The sequence below is a fragment of the Dipodomys spectabilis genome, unplaced genomic scaffold, assembly GCF_019054845.1.
Source record: "Dipodomys spectabilis isolate Male_0828 unplaced genomic scaffold, ASM1905484v1 ptg000240l, whole genome shotgun sequence".
In the NCBI taxonomy this organism is placed as follows: domain Eukaryota; kingdom Metazoa; phylum Chordata; class Mammalia; order Rodentia; family Heteromyidae; genus Dipodomys; species Dipodomys spectabilis.
Window position 1 is genome coordinate 213472 of NW_024870917.1, and position 23830 is coordinate 237301.

The window sequence follows — 23830 nt, forward strand, 5'->3', positions numbered from 1 at the left end:
GTAGTAGGTAACAATTAGAGAGCAATAATGACAGTTGAGAGTAATATTTATGGGGCTCTTACTCAATGCTGGGCTCCCTCCTCAGGGCTTTGTACATGAATTAAGGCAAGTATTGCTCCTATTAGTCTCATGGTACAGATGAGTTAACAGAGACTCAGAGAAGTTAAGAACTTGACTGAGGTCACATAGGAGTGGCAGATGAATGTCTACTGTTAGGTATTTAGCTCAAGTCCTGAGTTTGGGAGATTTTTGTTGTTGTACTGGGGATGGAACCCAGGGTCCTGATCTACCATTGAGCCCCACCCCACCCCCAGCTCAAGGGATTTCTAGGCACTTAGGGAGACCTCTTTCATGTAGGAGGACAGCTGGGGGGGGGGGGGTAGGCTGCATGCTTAAGAAAACAGGGTTAGTCTCCCAGCGAGAGAGAACTGCAATCAACAGCTATCAGCTCCAATCACCAGCCCCTTCTGATGTTACAAGATTCATTGCTTTTCCATGCAACTTAAAACAAAGCTAAGTTCATCCATGGAAAAGCACTTAGCCCAGGTCCTGGCTCCTGCTGTCTCTTGGAAATAGCAGCCATCCTCATCTTCATTACTACCTCCTGGGATGGAGCGTTTAGGCAGGTGACCGCAGCCTGTCTGTGTGCTCCTGGATCCACAGTTTATGGTCATCCGGTGGAGGCTGAAACAAGCTCATCCCCCATGATCCCCTGGGAGCCGGGGACTGCTGAGCACTGGAAGCGGGGAGGGGGAAGATGACCTCATCCCATGCCTGCCTTTACAGATGGAGAAACTGAGTCCAAGAGAGGGCCAGGTTAGCACCAAGCCAAAGCTAAGAGTTAGGCATGATGCCTGGCCCATTCTGCCTCTCTCGAAGGTTTTTTTTTAAATTTTACCTAAATGGGCATGAAGCTCCTTAGATGCTACCCGAAATATTTCTGTTTCTCTAGCAGTGTGCCTTTTTCCCCAGCCCCCACACAAACGGGTAAAGCCTCATAAGCCATTAACCAGAAAGCAGACCACGTGATTTAATTTGGCCTCTGCTAAAGGACTTAAAATGCTTCACTGAGTAGCCTGGGATTCCTAAACATACACTTCAGCCCTTTTTCAAAGAATTATTAACCAGCTCCACCAAAACCAGAACTTGAGCAACCAAGAAGAAAAAGAGCTGGCAAGAGAAATTCCCCGGAAAAAAAAAAATTATGACCTCTGCCACCTCTTTTCCTTCTCTGTGAGTTGGAGGAAGAAGGAAAGACAGAGTTATCATTAAACAAAATGTGAATTAAAACCACCCATTGTGGAAAATTACAAACTCCACCACATAAGGTAGATTTCAAAGGAAGCTAACAGCTGTTTGTAGAACTTAGACAGAAAGTTATGCAAAAGCATAACCCTCATTAACTTCTCCCAGAGGGCAGAGAAGGTCAGAGGCCCAATGTGTGTGGGTGTGAGACTATGGTACTATACCCCACTCCCCCATAGCTCGCTCCTGACTGATGATTTGGGGAACCTATAATTTACACAGCTGGTCAGATAGTCTCCTTTCTTATCTCTCTAAGCCACTGGGTATTAATTCTCACAGGCCATGGGACCAGCTTTCTTGTCCACATGTAGGTCTTGAGCAGCTTTGGCTAGAGGATTTGGGGGTGGGGAAAGAAGGATGATGGAGAGAAATGAGGTGAGGGTCAGTCAGGCTTTAAGCAGAAGAAACAAGGCTGGGTGTTGTGTGCATACTTGTAATCCTGCACTTGGGAGGCAGAGGCAGAATTGTAAGTTTGAAGCCAGGGTAGGCTACAGAGTAAGACTCTATTAAAATTACAAAAAAACAAAAACACCTGAAGAGACAGAAGCAGAAGTCTCTTTATGATGTTTGTCTAGGTTTCATGTTTCTCAAGAAATCAAGCTTGGAGAATAGTCTCCCTGGGCCACTCCGCTCCAGGAATGGAGGAGAACCCTCCCTCCTCCACACACCTTTATCAACCTCAAGTCATTCCCCACATTCCTCCTGTACACTACCCAGGCGCCGAGTGACGTCGCCAGGTCTGTGTTACCAGATCCAGGAAGCTCTGGGCTGCCCCTCTCTTCTGGAAAGGAAAATCTATGACTAGGGGTGCCACACCCCAAGAAGGGGAGGGCAGGGAGGATGTGAGGACACCTCCAGGAATGCAGGGCCCACGCAGGTGCGTTGGCACCCCTGAACTTCCTCTTTCAGAGACCTGATACATGAGTGTGGATAACAGTCACAGCTGTAAAGCTCAAAGCTCAGCCACCCGGCGACCTGCCCCCCCCCCCCCCCTTTCCCGCCTGGGACGAGAAGAGGCCTGCCAACCAGGTGGAGTGTAAAGAAGATGGACACTGGAGGTTCCTCCAGGTAGTGACAAGTTTATCAGTGCAGATTGGGGCACCGCTGAGAACCCCAGAGATCTTCTCATGGAGCTCCTGAGGCCAATCTGATCACATACCACTAAGCCGTCATTTTGTCTCAGCTGTCTTGTCTCACAAGAACATGACAGACTTTTCCAGAATGGAGATGATATACAGTGACATTGTTGTTCTGATGTGTGTTGTTTTATTTCTATATCTATTTATTTTGATGCCGGTACTTGAGGCTCGAATTCAGGGCCCTGGTGCTCTCCCTTAGCATTTTGCTCAAGGCTGGCACTCAATTTCAGGATCTTTGCTGGAAAGCTGGAGGTAAGACTCAAGGTTTTGTCTGCCTGGGCAGCTTTTGAATTGTGTTCTTCAGATCTTGGCTAAGTAGCTAGGATTACAGGTGTGAGCTACCAGTCCCTAGCAGATGGGTACTGTTTGAAACTTGTCTTGGTTCCAATTCTAATTGGATCAGTATTGATAGAACATACATAAAAAAAAATACTTGGAGGGGCTGGGAATGTGGCTGAGTGGTAGAATGCTCAACTTGCATGCATGAAGCCCTGGGTTGGATTCCTCAGCACCACACAAGCAGAAAAAGCCGGAAGTGGCGCTGTGGCTCAAGTGGTAGAGCGCTAGCCTTGAGCAAAAGCAGCTCAGGGACAGCACCTAGGCCCTGAGTTGAAGTCCCAGGACTGGCAAAAAAAATAAAAATAAATGCTCCTACAGTGCCAGATAAGCCTGCACGGCGGCACCCACCCACCAGGCCTGCAGCTACCCCGCCAGCCCCCGCGCATTTCCACCTGAGCTTGAATCACACAGGTACTTTCTGCAGGGGGGCGGGAAGGTACTCATTATTCAGCCACCCCCAAACAGCCAGGAAAAACCTTAGAGTCGCCCACGAAGATGTCACACTGAATCCGCCAGGGGGAGGGGCGGGTGGGCCTCTCACCTTTGAACCTAGGGGGCAAAGGTAACCCCCAAAGACAACCGAGGGCCGCCGAGAGACGGGCCCGCACCACACACGGCCCGGGGGAGCAGAGCGGGGGTGACCGCGGCCTGGGGGGGCTTCCGGGGCGGGCCAGCGGGAGGTGGGGCGCCGGCGGCCCGGGCCCCGCCCCGGCTCCCCGGTGGGCACGGCCGGGCCGCGGCCTCCCGGCCCGGCGGCTCGCTGTCGTCCGTCGCCAGGGCCACGCTGGTCACCAACACAAACCAGAGGCCAGGAGTGGCCGGCGCGGAGAGAAGACGCAGGTCCGACAGGAATCTGAAGGGCGCGGAGGAGCCTGGCGGGCGGCCGGCGGTGCCCACGGCCCGGGCGGCGTGGCGCCGCGGCGAGGCCTCGGGCCGCCGCCCTGCCGGCCGGCCTGGGGAGGGTGCGGGGACCCCGGACACGACCCGCCCGCGCGCGAGCCCGAGGCTCTCCGCGCAGGGGCGGGAAAGCCGGTATCCCAGCCTGAAGAGCGGCCGCGGAGCGCGCCGCGGCTGGGCCGGGCGGGGGCGCGCGGGACGGGGGCGCGCACCTCCTCGGAGCGGGCGTGAGACCCGCGCGCGCCAAGCTCAGCGAGCCTCGGGTCGGGCACGGCTCCAGGCGTGCCGCGCGTGCGCAGAAAGCACCCCAGGGCCGAGCCTCTCTCCAGGTGCGCTCGCGCTTCCGGCAGGCCTCCCCGTACCGCCTTCCCGGGGCGGAACTCCAAGGCTGGCGCATGCGCCCTTCCGCTCTCCTGCTGAGTTCGGAAGGCCCACAAGCTTCAGGTGATCCGCCCCTCCCTCTTAATTCAGCACCAATCGAGTGCTAGTGGGCGTGGCCTATGCGAAAGCGGCCCGCCCATCCATCACGCAAGACGTGTAAGGATTGGTTGGCGCTGCGGGCGCAGGTGCGCGCTTCCTATTGGGTGTGGGCGGAGCGCGAGCGGCCGGGGCTGCTCAGGGGTTGCAGGTGAGCGCGCGCACGCGCCCAAGCGCTGGCCCGGCCTGGGTTCGCGCGCGCGCGGGCGCGCGGGCGAGTGGGGGGGGCGCGCCCGAGGCGGCCGAGAGCGAGGCCGCGGCGGCGCCTGTGGCCTCCGCTCCGCCCTCTCCACCCACCGCGGTCGCCGCCGCCCCCGGGGCCCCGAGAGTAGAAGGGAATCGCGACTCCGCCGGTCGCGCCGCCAGTCCAGTCTGACCGCCGGTCCCGCCGCGGGAGAAGCTGGCCACGCGCAGCGCTGCGCGGACGCCCGGGCCGCGGCCGCCCCTCTGCAGGTGCCGGTGACGAGGCGCCGGGCCCCGGCGCGCCCCGAGCCCGCGCCCGCGCCCCGCGCTCCGGAGGGGCGGCCCGGCCCCGCGCTCAGCATGAACCGCGGCCACCGGCACGGAGCGAGCAGCGGCTGCCTGGGCACCATGGAGGTGAAGAGCAAGGTGCGCGGCCGGGCGGGCGGGGAGGCCGCGGGCGCCGCCCGCCGCGGGCCGGGCCGGGCCGGGCGGGGGGTCCCGGGAGGAATTTACCGGATCGGGCGGCGGGGGCGCCTGCCGGGTGACCCCGACCCACCGCAGCGATCGACCGCGCTCGGGCTTCAGGGGCGGAGCCGGCGCCCAGTGCGCCCGCGGGAGGCGGCACGGAAGCCTGGGGATCTCCCCGCCGGCCGCGGGGCGCCACCCGAGCTCGGCGCTCGGCTACAAGTTACCTTTGCCTCCCGCCGGGGCTGCGCCCGGCTCCAACTTCGGGGTGCGCGCCGTCTCCAAGGCGAGCGCGCTCGGCTTACCGTGGGGAGCCGCCGGAGGCCCGCGCGTCCCGCGGCCGGCCGGCCGGGGGGCGATGACTTCGGGGTGCTCGGAGTTCCGGGGCGCGGGGCCGCGCGGGGGTCGGTCCGGGGACGCCTCCCAGCTCTTCCCGAAGGTGGTCGCGGCCACGGGAGCGAGGAGCACTTTCTGCAAGCTTCTCCGGAGTCGAACCGGGTGGGGGGGGCGGTTGCCCTGGCGGGCCCAGGTCCGCCGCTGCGGAGAGACGACGAAGCCTTGCACTGGAGGCTTCTCCCAGTGTAACGCGGAGAGGAGACCTTCCAGAACGGGAATCAGAAGACACTGCCCAGGCCCTGGGAACGTTGAAGATAGACTTGAGAAGGCCGGACCACAGGGGAGGAGAAATGTAAAATCGTATCAACTTTAGAAATAATGAGGCTCACTGATGAGAAGTAACTGGGAAGGTGCAGGACGGGACCGAGGAGTGACTGGAGGATCGCCTGGAAAGCTGCCGAGAGCCGGTGGAGAAAATAGTGTTATTGTCTAGGGTTGATAGCAAAGTTCTGCATGTTTCTCTAACCAAGAAGCTGTCATTCCTAAAGTGATTTGTGTGTGTGTGCGAGAGATATTTAAAAACATTGAGCATCAGAAGCAGGGTATGGTGGTGCCCACCTGTAGCCCAGCACCCAGGAGGATTAGGAGACTGGAGGTCAGCCTGAGCCTGCCTAGCAAGAAAGACCCTGACTCAAAAGGAGAAAGAAAAAAGTTTGCCTCTGAGGACAGATACTGATGGCAGAAATGGTTCTGCTTAATTAAAACAGAAATGTGCGGAAAACAGTTGAAGACCTGCTGGGCCCTGGGCCCTGCCTGTGTGGGCCAGTGGGTAAGGTGGAAAGCCCAGGCTAGCGACAGAGACCAGGGCTTGCCGTGTTGTGTCCAGCAGTTACACCTTCTCCTGACATTACTCTGGGTTTGTGAGGGTTGACATATGAAAAGGGGGAAAAAATTGTGATGTTGCATAATCCTGAAACTCCGTGTTTGGTCTCCGTGTTTGGGGAGTGAGTTTTTTTAATCATAGGAAAAAATGAGTAGGGATTGTAGGTATACTGATAAGTAAAATCATAGGAATTTGTCTCTAGTAGTGAGAAGTGGAGAGGAAGCAGAGACTGGAAATTCAGGCTTTTTTGCCTTCCTCTTCTGCCTGCTGATTTTTGAATGTTTTACATACTTAGGTCTAAGCGACATGCTGTGTTTGATCTGCCACACTGCGCTTCTAGTGACCCATGTCTCCAAGCAAGTGGTCTGAATGTGCATTGGGAGCATGGGGCTCACTTTAGGTAGATAGTGTCCAGGCTGTGTCTGTGGCACTTGAGGTTGTAAACACATGTTGTAGATACATGTGTTTTTTTTAATGGGTTAAAGAAAACATGTCATCTTTTCTTGACATAGGACCTACCTATGTAGACCGGGCTGGCCTCTTTAACTTGTGATCTTCCTGCCTTGGCCTCTTGAGTCTCAGAATTGCAGGCATGCCATACCACGCCCAGCTTAACATCGATCATCTCAACTATTTGGGCATAAGTTCCTCTCCCATTACCCAGGATCAAATCTAGGGCCAAACACATGCTAGGCAGGTGCTCTACCACTGACTTGTACCCCAGCCCAGGTTTTTGGGAGTATTTCCTTTCTGCTGCTTTAGTGATTCCAGTTTTGCCAAACTGATCATCATTGTGAAGGGTCTTATCCCAGGCCAGGTATTGCGTAGCTTCTCCTTTTAGGATCTTCGTTTCTCCTGTTCTTTTGCATAGGAAACAGTAGTGTCAACTTTGTTATCTTTACATAGGTAAAAATAGTGCAGATAGTAAAAATAATGGGTAATGTAAATATAAGGCTAGTTAAATTTGTGATACTAGCAATCATGTGACTTCTCTGGTGACTGATTTATCTTCCTAATTGTTTCTCTAGAGTTGGAAATATTCTCAGTTAATCTAGAGGTGTCCTTTTAACAACCTTGTACCTGGGCTACGGATGACATAGTAGCTGAGCTCTTGCCTAGCCTGTGTGAGACTGGATTTGATTGTAGCACCATGAAAAATAAAGTGACCTTGCAACATTCTTGAAGCCATAATCCTTCCTAACCATTATTCCTAGGAAGACAGAATATTCCAGTTACATTTGCCTTTCTAAAATTTTCTCTTGTAGCCTGATTGGGCAGGGGGTGGGTATTCTGCATGCCCAAGACACACAAGACCAGGCAAAACATTGTAAGTGGTTCACACGGTGGGTGATTACTGATTGAGTCTTAACTTTTTCATGGTCATTTTCTTAATGTGGTAAAAGTTCTCTACTTATTTTGCTGCAAGAAGCGTAACTGTTTCTCTTGCTCTCCCCTCTTGCTGCCAGCGTTTGCAAAAGCACAGACATCTGTGAAGCCAGTTTCCCATTGTGTATGTGGTGTGTGTCCCTCCCTCCTCTATCTCTGTCTGTCTGTCTCTCTCGGCATGAACTCAGGGCCTGCTCTCTGGACTCCCCTCCCCACAGGGCTGGTGCTGATAGAATTGGAGCTACACCTCCACTTCCTTTTTTTTTTTTTTTTGCTGGCTAATTGGAGATAAGAGTCTCACAGACTTTCCTGTAGCAGCTGGCTTTGAGATCCTGAGATCTCAGCCTCTGAGGAGCTGGGATTCCAGGCGGGAGGAGCGGAGGGGGTGCTTGGCCCCTGTGGTCTGTATGTTCACAGTGAGTGCTTGGGGTGGCTTCCTTGGGCAGCCGCGGGAGGGGTGGGGGAGGGGATGAGTCTGAGCCCGGACTGCTAGTCAGAAACTCGGCCGAGAAACTCTGACTGATAGCATCACCAGGCTAGCTGATAGGAAGGGTGGGCCCCAGTCTTTATTGACTCCCGAATGAGAAGGTGTGACTAGGCTTTCTGAGATCTTTCATTGTGAGTCACCTGACTTTCTTGACAAATGCTAGTGTTCATATTTCAGGAACGTGTCTCCAGAACTGTTTTAACTATTTGTGTTTAGTGAGTTTTTACTTATATTTGATGTACGTTAGTGAGTGGAGGGGGACTGAACAGGCCCAGTGAAACTCTACAGCCGCAGTGCCAGCAAAAGCGGGGGTGGGGGGGGTGGGCAGAGGCGGAGGGAGGGGAAACTGAGTCCTGGGATCTGTGCAGCCCTGCCCTTGCACAGAGGCTTCTCTGCATGGGCTTCAGGCTGCTCCGGTTAGTGTTACCTGGTGTTAGTTGGGGTTTAGGGGATAAACAAGGTCAGTAGTCAACTTGCTGGGCAAACATTTGCTTAAAAAGTTTTGTGGTACCGGTGGCTCATGCCTGTAATCCTAGCTACTTTAGGAGGGTGAGATCTGAGGATCACCGTTCAAAGCCAGCTCAGGCAGGAAAGTCCATGAGATGCTTATCTCCAACAAACCAGCAGAAAACTGGAAGTGGTACCTGTGGCTCAAGTGGTAAAGGGCTTGCCTTAAGCTGAAGACCTGAGGAACAGCGCCCAGGCCCAGAGTTCAAGCCCCACGACCTACCACATAATAATAATAATAATGATAAAGTTTTGTGGTTCTGGAGGGTCAAACCCAGGGTCTTTTTTTTTTTTGGTCTGTTGTGGGGCTTGAACTCTGGGCCTGGATACTCTACCATTTGAGCCACAGCACCACTTCTGGTTATGGTTAATTGGAGATAAGAGTCTCATGGAGGGGCTGGGAAGGTGGCTCAGTGGTAGAGCGCTTGCCTTGCATGCATGAGGCCCTGGGTTCGATTCCTCAGTACTACATAAGCAAAAAGAAAAAAGCCGGAAGTGGTGGTGTGGCTCAAGAGGTAGAGCGCTAGCCTTGAGCTGAAGAGCTGAGGGACAGTGCCCAGGCCCAGAGTTCAGGCCCCATGACCAGACCCCCCCCCAAAAAAAAAAAAAAGTCTCATGGACTTTCCTGCCCCGGCTGGCTTTGAACTGCGATCCTCAGATCTCAGCCTCCTGAGTAGTTAGGATTATAGGCGTGAGCCCCCGGTGCCTGGCAGCCCTGCTTTATTTGGTTAGTCATGGGACATGAACTCAGACCTCTGAGCTGCCCCTCAGCTCTTCCGCTGAGCCATTGGTGCCCGACTGAGCCTTAAAAACAAAAAAAACTTTTCACTAATGGCCTTTTCTGTCCAGGCTGTTCTCAAACCTAGGTTCTGTAGATCTCAGCTAGGATTATAAGCATGAGCCACTGGTTCTGGACAAAACACAGAGGACCTGGGTTTTTTTGTGTCCTGACAGAACCCAGGGCCTCTAACACGGTAGGCAAGCCTCTGCCAGTAGCCGCACCCTGCCTATATAACTGAGCCTTTCGGGTGCTGGTTTTCACAGTGATCCCTAGGGGGCAGTTAAAGTGACCCATGGTTTCCCAAACTTAGGTGAATGGGACACTTAAAGGAGACTGCTTCAGCCTTCTTAAGTTTCCAAACCCAGTGGAGGAAATACCATGCCAGTCCCACAGTGAGGGATAAATCCGTGCTAGTGCTGAAGACAGCCACTTCCTGATCGGCCCTGGGAGAGCTGAGGTGTAGGGCAGGCTGGAGGCTGCGCCGTGACCACCGCTGGCTGCCGAGGGCTGCCTCCCTATCTGCAGGATTCCCTAAGTGATTATTCTCTTCACCCACTAATTGGGGAGCTAATAAAGCAGAGCTGAGCCTTTTGGGCTCTGGGGCCTAGCCCTGGGCCAAGCACATAAACACTTTTTTTTTTGTCCATTGTGGGGCTTGAACTCAGCCTCTTTGTGCTCAAGGCTAGTGCTCCACGCCTCGAACCACAGGGACACTTCCGGGGGATTTTTTTTTTTGAGTGCTTAGTTGGCAATAAGAGTGGCCTGGGGTGGGGCTGGGAAGATGGCTCAGTGGTAGAGCGCTTCCCTTGCATGCCTGAGGCTCTGGGTTCGATTCCTCAGCACCACATAAGAAAAAAAGCCGGAAGTGGCTGAGGGACAGCGCCCAGGCCCCCCACGATGGACCAAAAAAAAAAAAGAGTGTCCTCCCAGGCCCCCCACAGCGCCCAGGCCCCTCCCCCCCACGATGGACCCCCCCAAAAAAAAGAGTGTCCTCCCAGGCCCCCCACGATGGACCAAAATAAAAAAAGAGTGTCCTGGGGACTTTTCTGTCCAGACTGGCTTTGAACTGTGACCCTCAGATCTCAGCCTCCTGAGTAGCTAGGATTACAGGCATGCACCTCCAGTGCCCAGGTCGGCACATAAAACACTTATTGCATGAATTTCAGGATAGTTGTAGCACACATATGTACAATGTATTTAGACGCTTATCATTTTGTATTTCCATGGGGAAAACAGTGCTTATCTCCAGACCTAGGTCTTAGATGATACACCCTGCTGAGTAGCCCCTGCTGCCCAGCGTAGTCTGTTCTGGAAGCCTGCTCTGATTCTTGCCACATCCCATGAGAACATGGGAGAAGAGATGGAAGTGCTCAGGCTAGTGGTCAGACTGAAGACCTGGGAGTCATGTTTCCTCCGCCATGACCACCGTGGGGAGACTATTGCTGTCAGCTTAGGCTCCAGCCAGGCTTTGAGCTGAGTCCCTGCAGGACAGGTCCCCGAGGGACCTGAGCTCCCGGGGTCGAGCTGAGCCGGTGCCTGGGCAGATGTCCTTCCCGTGGGAGCCACGGCGGGGCAGAGGGAGACCCATTCTCACGCCATTCTGCTTTTCCTCCTCTGGCAGCGGACTTTCTCCTTTTCTTTTGGAGGTTTCAGATGGCTTACTATATTGCCCAGGTTGACCTTGAACTCTCAGCCTCAGCAGCTGGGATAGCTGGCGGGTTGGGTTCCACCACACCCGCCTTTTGCATTTCCTAGTTGGGTCCCTCTGTTGTTACTTCACCTGCTTGCTGTCTTTGCAGTTTGGTGCTGAGTTCCGGCGCTTCTCACTGGAAAGGTCAAAGCCAGGGAGATTTGAGGAGTTTTATGGGCTGCTGCAGCACGTCCACAAAATCCCCAACGTCGAGGTCCTGGTGGGCTACGCAGACATCCACGGAGACCTGCTGCCCATCAACAACGACGACAACTACCACAAGGCTGTTTCCACCGCCAATCCGCTGCTCCGGATCTTCATTCAGAAGAAGGGTGAGTACGGCTGAGCGTGCCGCTGATCACAGGGTGGAGTTACAAGTAGGAATGGTTTTCTGCACAGAAAGGATGCATAGACTTTGCTGGGAACCTAGTGAACATGCATTCTGCATAACGTGCATTCTCCACATTAACAAGGTTTAGTGGCTTTTCCCTTCCTTCTTCAGGGGCCCTTTGGCAATGTGTGTAGGTTTGAGGTGGGTTTTGTTTTGTTTTTGCCATACTGGAGTTTGAGCTGAGAGCCTTGTGCTTTTGCAGCTGGTGCTCTACTGCTTGAGACATACCTCTAGCCTTAAAATGTTTTCTTTGTGTGTGTTTGTACTGGGACTTGAACTCAGGGCCTTGGGCTTTTCTTTTGGCCTTTTCTATTCATGGCTGGTGTTCTACCACATGAGTTACATACTGCTTCAGTCCTTAAAACTTTTTCTTAAATTGCAAGTATCTGAACTCAGGGCTTCAAACCTGCTTGGTGAGGTGCTCTTGCCGCTGAGCCACAGCTCCAGCCCTGAGGTTTACCTGTTACTTTGGGATAAGGAAGGTCTTACTTCCTGCCCAGGTGTGAGCCACCCACATGAGGCTTCCTGTGTGCCTAAGGTGATAGATGAGCCACCATGTCCAGAGTTTCCTTGAGTCTTGAACTCTTCTGCCCAGATTGGCCTCAAACCACCGTCCTTCCAATGTCAGCCTCCCAAGTAGTTAGGATTACAGATGTGAGCCACTGGCTTCTTTTGGATTTTTGAGACAGGGTCCTGCTGTGTAGGATTCAGGCTGGCCTCACGTTTGCAGTTTTCCAATCCCAATCTCTCTAGTTCTGGGATTATAGGTGTGTATCACAGCACCTTGTACTTCAGTTTTCTCTTAAACTTTTCCTGTCAGGTGATGGTGGCTCCCATCTGTGATCTAGCTACTCAGGAGGCTGAGAGCTGAGGGTTATGGTTTGAAGCTAGTTGGGGCAGGAAAACTAGTGAGACTCTTATCTCCAGTTAATCACCAAAAAATCAAGAAGGTGGCTCAGTGGTAGAGTGCTTGCCTTGCATACATGAGGCCCTGGGTTCGATTCCTCGTGGTAAAGCAGGGTAGTTTTGAGCAGAAAAGCTCAGGGTAGCACTGAGGTTCTGAATTCAAGTCCCACCCCACCCCCAAATTTTTCTTCTTTTTGGTGTTATGACATAATCTTTTTTTTTTTTTTTGGTCGGTCGTGGGGCTTGAACTCTGGGCCTGAGCGCTGTCCCTGAGCTCTTCAGCTCAAGGCAAGTGCTCTACCGCTTGAGTCACAGCACCACTTCTGGTTTTCTAATGGTTTATTGGAGATAAGAATCTTATGGACTTTCCTGCTCGGGCTGGCTTTGAACAGTGATCCTCAGATCTCAGCCTCCTGAGTAGTTAGGATTATAGGCGTGAGCCACCGGCACCCGGCTATCTCTTAAAATTTTAAAATCAACCTTTGAATATTTTGAGTGTTTGGAAGTATTTTTTGAGTTATGTGTGGTGGTACATATCCTTAATCCTGGCAGCTAGAACTTTGATGCAAGGAGCTTAAGCAACATAGTGAGACCCTGTCTAAAATAAGCACATGTACACACGCACGCACACATAGTACATTGTATGAGCAATGGTTTTTTGTTGTTGTTTGTTTTTACCTTTTTTTTTTCTTGCTCATCCTGGGGCTTGAACTCAGAGCCTGGGCTCTGTCCCTGAGCCCTCTCTGTGCTCAAGGCTAGAGATCTACCACTTGAGCCACAGTGCCACTTCTGGCTTTTTCCTGTTTATGTGTTACAGAAGAATTGAACCTAGGGCTTCATGCATGCTAGGCAAGCACTTTACCACTAAGCCACATTCCCAGCCTTGTTTTGTTTTGTTTTGTTTGGCTGGTCGTGGGGCCTGAACTCTGGGCCTGGGCGCTGTCCCTCAGCTCTTCAACTCAAGGTGAGCACTCTATCACTTGAGCTACAGCGCCACTTCCGGCTTTTTTCTTTTTTCTTATGTGGTGCTGAGGAATTGAACCCAGGGCCCTGGGTTCAATTCCACACCTGGGTTCAATTCCACATACATAGAAAGAGCCGAGGGCTGGGAAGGTGGCTCAGTGGTAGAGTGCTTGCCTTGCATACATGAGGCCCTGGGTTCGATTCCTCAGCACTACATAAGGGAAAAAGCTGGAAGTGGTGCTATGGCTTGCTCAAGTGGTAGAATGCTACCCTTGAGCTGAAGAGCTGAGGGACAGTGCCCAGACCCAGAGTTCAGGCCCCACGACCAACAAAAAAAGAAAAAGAAAAGAAAAATCCGAAGTGGTGCTATGGCTCAAGTGGTAGAATGCTAGCCTTGAGCAAAAAGCAGCTCAGAGACAGAGCCCAAGACCCAGGACTGGCAAAAAATAAATAAAAATTAAAACTTAGCCAGGTACAAGTGGCTCATGCCTATAATCCTAGCTACTCAGGAGGCTGAGATCTGAGGGTTGTGGTTCTAAGCCAGCCTGGGCAGGAAAGTCTGTGAGACTCTTATCTCCAGTAGACCACTAGAAAACTGAAAGTGGCACTGTGGCTCAAATGGTAGAGCGCTTGTCTTGAGCTGAAGAGCTGAGGGACAGCACCCAGGCCCAGAGTTCAAGCCCCACAACTGACAATAAGTAAATTGTTAATTATTTAAAAATTAAAAGTTAGCCGGGCACTGGTGGCTCACTCCTGTAATCCTAGCTACCTAGGAGGCTGAGATCTGAGGATCATGGTTCAAAGCCAGTCCGGGCAAGAATGGCCGTGAGATCTTATCTCCAATGAACCACCAGAAAATGGGAAGTGGCGCTGTGGCTCAAGTGGTAGAGTGCTCACCTTGAACTGAAGAGCTGAGGGACAGTGCCCAGGCCTAGAGTTCAAGCCCCATGCCCGACAGAAAAAAAAAAATTAAAAATTAACAGACACCAACATGACCAGAAAAAATATGGGAGTCTGTTTGCATCTCGCTGGTTCCTGTGATGGCTTCCCACTGCAGCCAGACCTGCATGTTATGGACAGCAGCCCTGCCTCCCCCACTCCAGTGGCCCCCGTGCCCACAGCCGCTGGCATTCTGTCCCTGGACTGGCAAGCTTGTTGCTGTCTGGCGTAGGCCTGCCTTTTCTTCCCTGAAGAGCATTCCTCCCTGGCTCTGTCCAGGCAGTCCCCTTGCTGTGCCCAGCTGGAGTCCTGGGGTCACCTCCCTGCCCCTTCCAGCCGTACCAGATCCACGGGACTCAGTGAACTGCTTCAGTTCCATTCTATTTACCACGGCCTGTCAGTGTCTAACTCAGGAGAGACTTACAGCGTGTTGGAGTTGTGTTGATACTTTCTTCCCTTTCAAGCAAAGCCAAACATGCTTACATAAAAAGCTGATTTTATGTAAACCTTCCTGAATCAAATAGCATGACATTAAGTCTCGTTCGACTTCATTGCCTAATTACAACACATTATCTGCTGAAACAGTGACTTTAAAAAAATTCCAAAATGACTTTAAAACCATGTAATCTTTTAAAATCTGATATTCCACTAAGTAAAGTTTCTTTGAGTGCAAGCTTATGGTTGAATATGTAATACTTCATAGCACAGACTCCGAGATGGGGTTATTTCAGTTCTTGAAAAGCTTCTTAACAGCCTAGCACGAGTGGCTCACGCCTATGATCCTAGGTGCTCAGGAGGCTGAGAGCCAGGGGTCTGAAATGTTCAGAGCCAGTCCAGGCAGATAAACAAGAGACTCTTATCTGCAACTCACCAACAAAAGGTGGGAGTTGGCACAGTGGCTCAAGCGATAGACAGCCAGCTTTGAGTGGAAAAGCTATGGGACAGGGCTCAGGCCCTGAGTTCAAGCCCTGTGTCAGCAGAGGGGGGGTGGGGTGAATTATCATTATTAAGTAGTTGTACAAAGGTGTTACAATTCCATAAATCTTTGTCAGTGTCACCCCTTCCGTTGTTCAGACAATTTATTGCATCCTATTTCTTTTTTTTTTTTTTTTCTTTTTTTTTTTTTTTTGTCGGTTGTAGAGCCTGAACTCTGGGCCTGGGCGCTGTCCCTCAGCTCTTCAGCTCAAGGCAAGTGCTCTACCACTGGAGCCATAGCACCACTTCCAGCTTTTTCTGCTTATGTGGTGCTGAGGAATTGAACCCAGGGCCTCATGCATGCAGGGCAAGCGCTCTCCCAGTGAGCTGCCTTCCCAGCCCTGCATCCTATTTCTTAGGCTGTAAACGAGGAAGCAAAAACAAAGCGAAAAGGTTTTGTATGGCGGATCCTCAGCTCCTTTGCTGGCCCCTCCTGGAGCCCTGGGCTGTCCTGGTTGATTGGGGAGAGGGACAAAAGGAGGGTCACAAAGTCCCGTCTCTTCTGGTTTAGGTGGCACCAGAGTACTAAACAGTTAGTGAAAAGAGAAAACACTTCCGTGTTGTACCTTTACAGTGACACACTGCTCCCGTAAGGTTGGGACTGAGCCGGTGCCAGAGGTGGCCTTCTAGATCCAGATCCTGGCTGTGCCCACAGGAGCTTAGACACCTCCCTCCTCAAGATTGAATTAGGAGCCATACCTCAGTTTCTCTGTGCCGGTACCGGGGCTTGAACTCAGGGCCTGGGCACTGTCCCTTAGCTGCACTCTACCCCTTGAGTCACATCGCCATCCCTGCTGCTCTTTGCAAATGGGACAAATATGTTTGCATCATGGTTTTATTCAAAGGAGGTGAAGAGAAACTAGAAGGTTAAGCTTGGGCTCACTCAGGATCTTGAATAAGAAATTGTGGGGCTGGATACCAGTGGCTCACGCTTGTTATCCTAGCTACTCAGGAGGCTGAGATCTGAGGATCACGGTTCAAAGCCAGCCCGAGCAGCAAAGGCCATGAAACGCTTATCTCCAATGAACCACCAAAAAACTGGAAGTGGCACTGTGGCTCAAGTGGTAGAGTGCTGGCCTTGAACTGAAGAGCTGAGGGACAGAGCTCAGGCCCAGAGTTCAAGCCCCACGAATGACAAAAAGAAAAAGAACGAACTTGTGGAGTCACGTCTCAGACATGACAGTAATGGCTTGGGTGTAAACCTGGATGTCTTATCATAGGCCCTTACCCTGCCTGCTTTCAGCTCCCCAAGCCCGCCAGAACTGTGCTCTAATTACCCTCCCCAGCCCCTCCACAGGGTGGGGGGGCCTCCTGCAGAGCCTCCGTCCTGTCCTTTCCAGCTTCCCGATGTGGAGGGATACTCTATGGGGGGAAAAACCAGATGAGATTACCTTCCCTCTCCCTTAAAGGCCCTGTTTCTCTTCCCCCGCCTGGGGCTGCGAGTGCAAACCTTGTCCCTGGCCTGGAGGCCTGGTGTCTGCTCTCTACCCTTCCATCTCTCCCCACCCCTCCATTGGACTTCCCTATGGGTCGCACCCTGAGCCTGGAGCCTTCCTCCTCCTCCTGGTTACCTCACTTCCCCAGGAAAGTCCTGCATCACCCCGCTACCAGCCAGGCTGGGTCCCCCGTCAGCCCCTGCCCCCGCCCCTTTCGATTCCGTTGCTCCTGATGGACATTTGCTGCTGTCTTCTGGGGCAGCACCACCGGGTGCAGGGCCTGGCCTGGCGCGGTTGGTTGAATATTTGGTGATTGGTATGTTTCTGTACTGCGAAATGAAGAGTATGCAACATCTGCGTGCCGCTCGTAGTGGCGTCCTGCCCTTTGAGGGACTGCCAGGCCTCGCACTGGATCCGAGCAGGGTCGGAGAACTCAGGCTGCTGGCCGGTCTTGTCGAGTTTCTTGGGGAACACATCCCCGATGGCTCCTCTGTGTGTTGTTATGGCCACTTGTGCAAGAGGAACCCACTGGCCCCCAGTACGGGAGACACACACTGTGTGGCTTTTTCTTTTGAGATAGAGTCTTGCCGTGAGGCTCAGGCATGCCATGCCTCAAATTCCCCAGTGCAGGGATTACAGGCATGCCCAGCACTGTCTGACTTGCTGGAACTGGAGCCAGCCATTTTTTTTTTCTTGCCAGTCCTGGGGCTTGAACTCAGGGCCTGGGCACTGTCCCTGAGCTTCTTTTGCTCAGGCTAGTACTCTACCACTTGAGCTACAGTGCCACTTCTGGCTTTTTCTGTGTATGTGGTACTGAGGAATCAAACCCAAGGCTTCATGCATGCAAGGCAAGCACTCTACCACTGAGCCATATTCTCAGCCCCAAGCCTTTTTTCTTTTTTTCCCCTTTTATTGGCAGGTCTTGAACTCAGGGCCTGGGCTCTGTCCTTAGACTAATCTTTAGCTCAAGGCTAGGACTCTACCACTTTGAGCCACAGCTCTACTTCCGGCTTTCTGGTGGTTCATTGGAGAGAAGTGTCATGGGCTTTTCTGCCTTGGCTGGCTTTTGAACCATGATCCTCAGATCTCAGCCTCCTGAATAGCTAGGATGGCAGACATGAGCCACCAGCACCGGCTTTCATTTCTTGAATCTGTGTGCTGCTCACAAGTCCCTCAGCCTGTGTACCTGCGTGGTTGGAGTCTGCAAATTGCTGAGGATGGGAGAGGCAGGCTTTTCGAGGTCACATTAAAGAGGCAGAGGCCCTGGTGGCTAGGTGGAGTGTGGGATGAAGGAAGACTGTTGGCGGATCCTTGCTTAGAGCCGGGCTGGGGGCCAGGAGGTGCTGCTGTCTCCTCCCTGTTGAGTAATCCTCCCGTGCTGGGCAGAAGGTTCGCTGTGAGTCAGGTGTGCTGCTGTGAGTCAGGAGCGGACTTCTCCCACCCTGGGTCCACGCCGAGGGACACCAGCCCCGGCCCGTGGACATTCACCTTTACACTTCACACCAACACCCTGCACCCTGGCTTCCGGCCAGCACAGCCCTTTCCCAGTGGCTGGAAACTGATTAGCTAGATGGACGCACAAAGGTGCCTTTGTCCTGGGGCACATTGCTTCTGAGAACTCGGTGGCGAGCGTTCACACGGAGTCTGCATGCCATGCCAAATTATGCAGATTTGGAGTTTCTTGGTCAGGTTTCCCATGGGGAGATGCGTGGGCAGCTGATGTGGGTCCCAGTGTGTAGGGTCTGGAATTTCCCTTGTTCATGCTGCGTAGCCTCTCATTATTGCTTGTTGTCAAATAAAAATGCATGTCAGAAAACACACCCAGTTTCTGACAACATTTTACACAAAAAAGATTCTTGCATCAATGGTTTTATTTCCAACACTGTGTGTGTGTGTGTGTGTGTGTGTGTGTGTGTGTGTGTGTGTGTGTGTGTGTGTGTGTGTGTGTGTGTGTGTGTGTGTGTGTGTGCCTGCCTGTGCATGCGTGCCAGCAGTGGGGCTTTAACTCACAGCCTTGCACTCTTGGCTTGGCTTCTTTTGCTCAAGGCTGGTGCTCTACCACTTGAGCCATAGCTCCACTTCTAGCTGGTTTTGAACCATGATCCTTGGATTTCAGACTCCTGAGTAGCTAGGATTACAGGAGTGAACTACTTGGCTTCAAAACTATTATTATAAACCTGTAATCTTAGCTACCCAGGAGGCTGAGATCTGAGGATTGCGGTTCAAAGCCAGCCTGGGCAGGAAAGTCTGTGAGACTTTTATCTCCAATAAACTACTCAGGAAATGCTGGGAATGGTACTGTGGCTCAAGGGGGTAGAGCACTAGCCTTGAGCACAGAGAGGCTCAGGGACAGAACCCAGACCCTGAGTTCAAGTCCCAGGCCAGGCCGAAAACAACAACAACCATATATTTTTTTTTGTGTGTGCCAGTCCTGGGGCTTGAGATCAGGGCCTGGGCACTGTCCCTGAGCTTCTTTTGCTCAAGGAGAGCACTCCACCACTTGAGCCACAGCACCACGTCTGGCTTTTTTGTGTATATGGTACTGAGGAATCGAACCCAGGGCTTCATGCGTGCTAGGCAAGCACTCTACAGCCACATTCCCAGTCCATAAGGTATTTTTTTTAATTGTTGGAAATTTGACTTTTTTACTTATTCTTTCTCCAGTTAGTTACGGTTTTGCTTTTTGTTTCTTGAGTGCTTGCCTGCTTTTGTAACGGGGTGCAGCCTATGTAACCCTGACTGCCATGAAACTCCTGACCCTCTAGCCTCTGCCTCCCCAGTGCTGGAATTGCAGGTGTGTGTCACCACACCCAGCCCTAAACATCTGATTTCAGCCTTCTCAACCTTCCTGTTGTCAGCCTTGATGGCTTCTCACCACTCCACTTCTCTGGTGCGTTGGCAGATTCTCCTTCCATCCCAGGCCCTACCTCCATGGGCTAGATGACCATGCTGGCTTTAGGATGATTTCAGCCTTCATGTGTATCTCTTGGTACATACAGGTGTTGTGGTATTTAACATGAAGTGCAGAGCATTAAGGTGCAAAACTTGGGCCAGAAAGGCAGACTTTCTGGCATGAGGAAAATGGGCCTGGGATTGGGGATGGGTGCCAGAGTCCCTGCTACTCCCTTGTGTCTGCTGTGTATGACAATGTCATTGTCCCTTATTGCTCACACAATGAAGGAAAATTAAAGGTCTTACACTCTTCCCAATATGGGAAATGAAAGACTGAGAAGCCCAGTTAGGGGTGGGGGGTGGCTCCAGATTTGTTTGCAGAAGACCACGACCCTAAGTACTTGTTGCAGGCCCACTCACCCAACATCAGCCCCAGATTGATAGCTCTTTCTTTCTTTTATTTTTTTTTGGTGCTAGTCCTGGGGCTTGAACTCAGGGACTCAGTGCTGGTTCTGAGCTGCTTTTTTTTTTTCCTTAAGGCTAGTGCTCTCTATTACTTGAGCTACAGCTCCACTTCTGGCTTTTTGGTGGTTCATTGGAGATAAGAGTCTCATGGACTTGTCTGTCCAGGCTGGCTTCCAACCTCCATCCTCAGATCTGGTAGTAGCTAGGATTACAGGGGTGAGCCACCTGCACTCAGCTTAAAGCAGCTATTACAAAGTGGTGCTCGGGCATCAGTCGGTAGAGGGCAGTGCAGTGGTGTGCTGCACACTTGTGGTCCATCAACTGGGGAGACCGAGATAGGAGGAGGCTGGAGGCTCACCTGGGCAGCTGGAGAGATCTGAGAGGTCTGCCTCCAGATGTAGTGTGTTCCATGTTGCTGAGAGAGCGCCCCCTAGTGCTCCTTCCCACCCTTCTGCCTGAGGCTGCTCTCCCTCGGTGTAGCCCTGCTGTGTGCCAGCCAGGTACCCCTGCCTCACCTGTCCCCTGCAGCTCCGCGGTGGGCAGGCGTGCATTTCATAACCCTTCTGTAACTGTATTATATTTGACTTTTAAACAGAAGAAGCAGACTACAGTGCCTTTGGTACAGACACGCTCATCAAGAAGAAGAGCGCGCTCACCAACGTGCTGCGTCCCGACAACCACAGGAGGAAGCCGCACCTGGTCATCAGCATGCCGCAGGACTTCCGGCCAGTGTCGTCCATCATCGACGTGGACATCCTCCCGGAGACGCACCGCAGGGTGCGCCTCTACAAGTACGGCACTGAGAAGCCACTGGGCTTCTACATCCGGGACGGCTCGAGCGTCAGGGTCACCCCGCACGGGCTGGAGAAGGTCCCGGGCATCTTCATCTCCCGGCTCGTCCCGGGAGGCCTGGCGCAGAGCACAGGGCTGCTGGCTGTCAACGACGAAGTTCTGGAAGTCAATGGCATCGAGGTGTCAGGGAAGAGTCTCGACCAGGTAACGGACATGATGATCGCGAACAGCCACAACCTCATCATCACCGTGCGGCCGGCCAACCAGAGGAACAACGTGGTCAGGAACAGCCGCACCTCGGGCAGCTCGGGCCAGTCCACGGACACCAGCCTGGGCTACCCACAGCCGGTCGAGCCTCGCTTCGAGCCCGGGGACGAGGACAGCGAGGAGGAGGACATCATCATCGAGGACAACGGGGTCCCCCGGCAGATCCCCAAGGCCACGCCCGACGCCCAGAGCCTGGAGTCCCTGACGCACATAGAACTCAGCTTTGAGTCGCCCCACAATGGCTTCATCCCCTCCAGTGCCGGGGCCTTGGTGCCTGCGGCCAGCGGCCCAAGCCCGGAGTTCGAAGCCCGGGCTCCTGGTCAGAAACTCTTGGAGGAGGACGGAACGATCATAACCCTGTGAGCGTGTGGGCGCTCGTGGGCTCGGGCATACCCACCCCGACACCAGGCTGCGGGCTGGGACGGGGAGCAGCCCTGCGGGCTGACAGTGCCACACACAGCGGATTTGTGAACCGGCGCAGGTGGAGTGTAAGGCGCAGCCACTGCTGGTGAAATCGTGTGCTTCGCTTCTTCTGTGTGCTGACCGGAGGCTGGGCGCACTGCCTGGCGGCCGCCTGGCCTCTTAACTGCTTAACGCCCCAGGACACACGAGGGCCCCGAGCTCTGCGCCCCGGGAGCCTCAGCCCTCTGTTGTTCCTAGTACTGTGTTGTGGTTTTTTTGGCTTTTTTGTTTTAATTAGTAGTCCAGTAGTGTTAAGTGTAACATTCCTTTTTCAAATGCATTGCTCTCCACTTTGCAAGAAGTCCCACCGGTGGGCTGTGGGAGTCCCTCCCCGCGTGGCTGGGCTGTGCACGGGCGGTCCCTCCTGTCTGCCCCCTCGGCTCCAGGCTGGTTCCCTGGGGGCCTGGTGCGGGTCTCCCCGCGGGCTCCAGCCTGCCTTGACCTCCCTGGAGCCCCGGCTGCTGCGCTGCGCTGTGCTGAGCGTGGCTCTCTCAACCTGTGTTCGTGGTCCCAGGAATCACTGGACTCAAACGCCTCGCAGGATATACTTGTGCACTTTTTATCCAAAAGCCAGGCTTTCCACCACGTTGGGGGGCGGGGGGGCGGTCCGGGACCACCGCCTCCACTTAGGAAGAACGTGTAGCTTCTCACAGCAGCGCGCACTCACTTTGCCAGGCTATTTATTTTATGACTTCACGATGGATGCCTCCACTGAGGGCCAGGGCGGACAAAGGGCCCCGCCGCCTGGCTTGCACACCTCCAGCTCCCGTGGCTGCTCAGACCCAGCGTGCCCGGGACTTACGGTATTTATTAATTAATGCCATGCTAGGGCTAGAATGAACGCCGCAGCAGTGTGCCGCGCACCATGAAGGTTCAGATGACTCCGTGTTGAAGGATGATTTCTTTTCTCTGTGGTAACTATGAAGATGACACGCAGATTGCTGGATGCAGCCCCACACTGCGTGTCCATGGGTCTCCAGCACAGTCCTCTGGTGGCTGCGTTGCTGAGGGCCCCCCTCGGTCCCCCCTTCCCTGTCCCCTCCAGGCTGGACCCACTCTGTGAGCCCTCAGGGGCCAGAGGAGACAGAGAAGGGACCAGACCTGGTGCCAGGCAAGCAGCTCACAGAAAATACCTGTACACACTACCTCTCTCTCTCTCTCTCTCTCTCTCTCTCTCTCTCTCTCCCCCCCCTCTTCCTCCCCCTCTCTCTTCCCCAATTCTCTCCCCCCCTCTTCCTCTCTCTCCCTCCCCCCCTCTTTATTTTAAACAAAGTTTTAACATTAGAACTTTTCTCTTGGGGAAACATGCTTCAGGGCTTGACTTTTGTACAGATTTTAAGAGTACAATACAGATTTGTCTTGTGTCTGTTCATAGAAATGTAAATCAAAGCTGCTAGTACTCTTTTCTTTTAATTCTACATACTATGTGTTCAATTAGATCTGTCATCTAAATTATTGGCTCAATGATTAAGCATTATAAAAACCAATAGGTCTCTGTTACACAATAAAATATCAGTTCATTGGTCATCAGAATTAGTTGTTTCAAGTGCACCTTACTAACAAAAGTATCAGTTAATCCAGTGTAAAATGTTATAGTTCTAAGTGTCAGGCCTAACTGTGAATTTTGTTCTGTATCCTAAGTAAAATTATAATAATGTTCTCAAGCTATCAACAACATATATGTACTTTTGTGAACTATGAATTTTCTAATTAAATTTTACATGCTAAACATGATTTTTACATGAATGATACTTTGTTTAAACTATCAAATGTCAGTATTTTACTACAATTTTATTATAAAATGTACATTATCACTAAATGAAGTTTGATTTTAAAAATCAAATTAGCTTTAGTTGTACATTATTTTTTACAAATAAAGGTAGACTTGTGTAAAGGCTCCTTTCTTGTTTGAAGTTGTACGAAAACCATCCACCTCAGGACAGCAGGCCGGAAGCCCAGCGTGCAAGCCCGGAGGAGAGCTGCTGCGTTAGATCTGCTTCCCCAACTTGGTTGTTTCCAGTGAGCTCGGCACTGCACTGCCATCCTGCACCACATGAGCACGTGGCATGGACCGGAATGGGCCATTCACAGTGTTTCCTTCTTGTAATCCTAGCTACTCAGGAGGATGAGATTTGAGGATCCCTGTTCAAAGCCAGCCCGAGCAGCTAAGTCCTGTTAATTGGAGACCAAAAAATTAGCCACCAAAAAGTAGAAATGGAGCTGTGGCTCAAGTGGTAAAGCGCTAGGCATGAGCATGGGACAGCACTCAAGCCTCAGAACTGATGTGTATGTGTGTGTGTACACACACAGAGACAAAACTTCTGAGGAAAAAAGATACAGAGTTGATGAAAGGAAAGCCTCTTGTCTTGCAGCCCAATTCTGTGTCTCTGCTAGCAGCAGGGAGTCTGTGAGGAACACGGGGTACGAGCGTGCCCCAGCCTGGTGCTGGGAAAGGCGGCCTGGTCTG

General features: G+C 52.6%; 1 protein-coding gene across 1 annotated transcript; it reads left to right on the plus strand.

The window, feature by feature from the left end:
- Positions 1-4663: 4663 nt before the first annotated feature.
- On the plus strand, positions 4664-23261 carry Pard6b (par-6 family cell polarity regulator beta). Its single transcript, XM_042699298.1, has 3 exons — positions 4664-4766; positions 10985-11207; positions 20438-23261. The coding sequence occupies exons 1-3, from the start codon at positions 4701-4703 to the stop codon at positions 21262-21264; spliced, it is 1116 nt and encodes a 371-aa protein (XP_042555232.1). The 5' UTR covers positions 4664-4700; the 3' UTR covers positions 21265-23261.
- Positions 23262-23830: the final 569 nt, after the last annotated feature.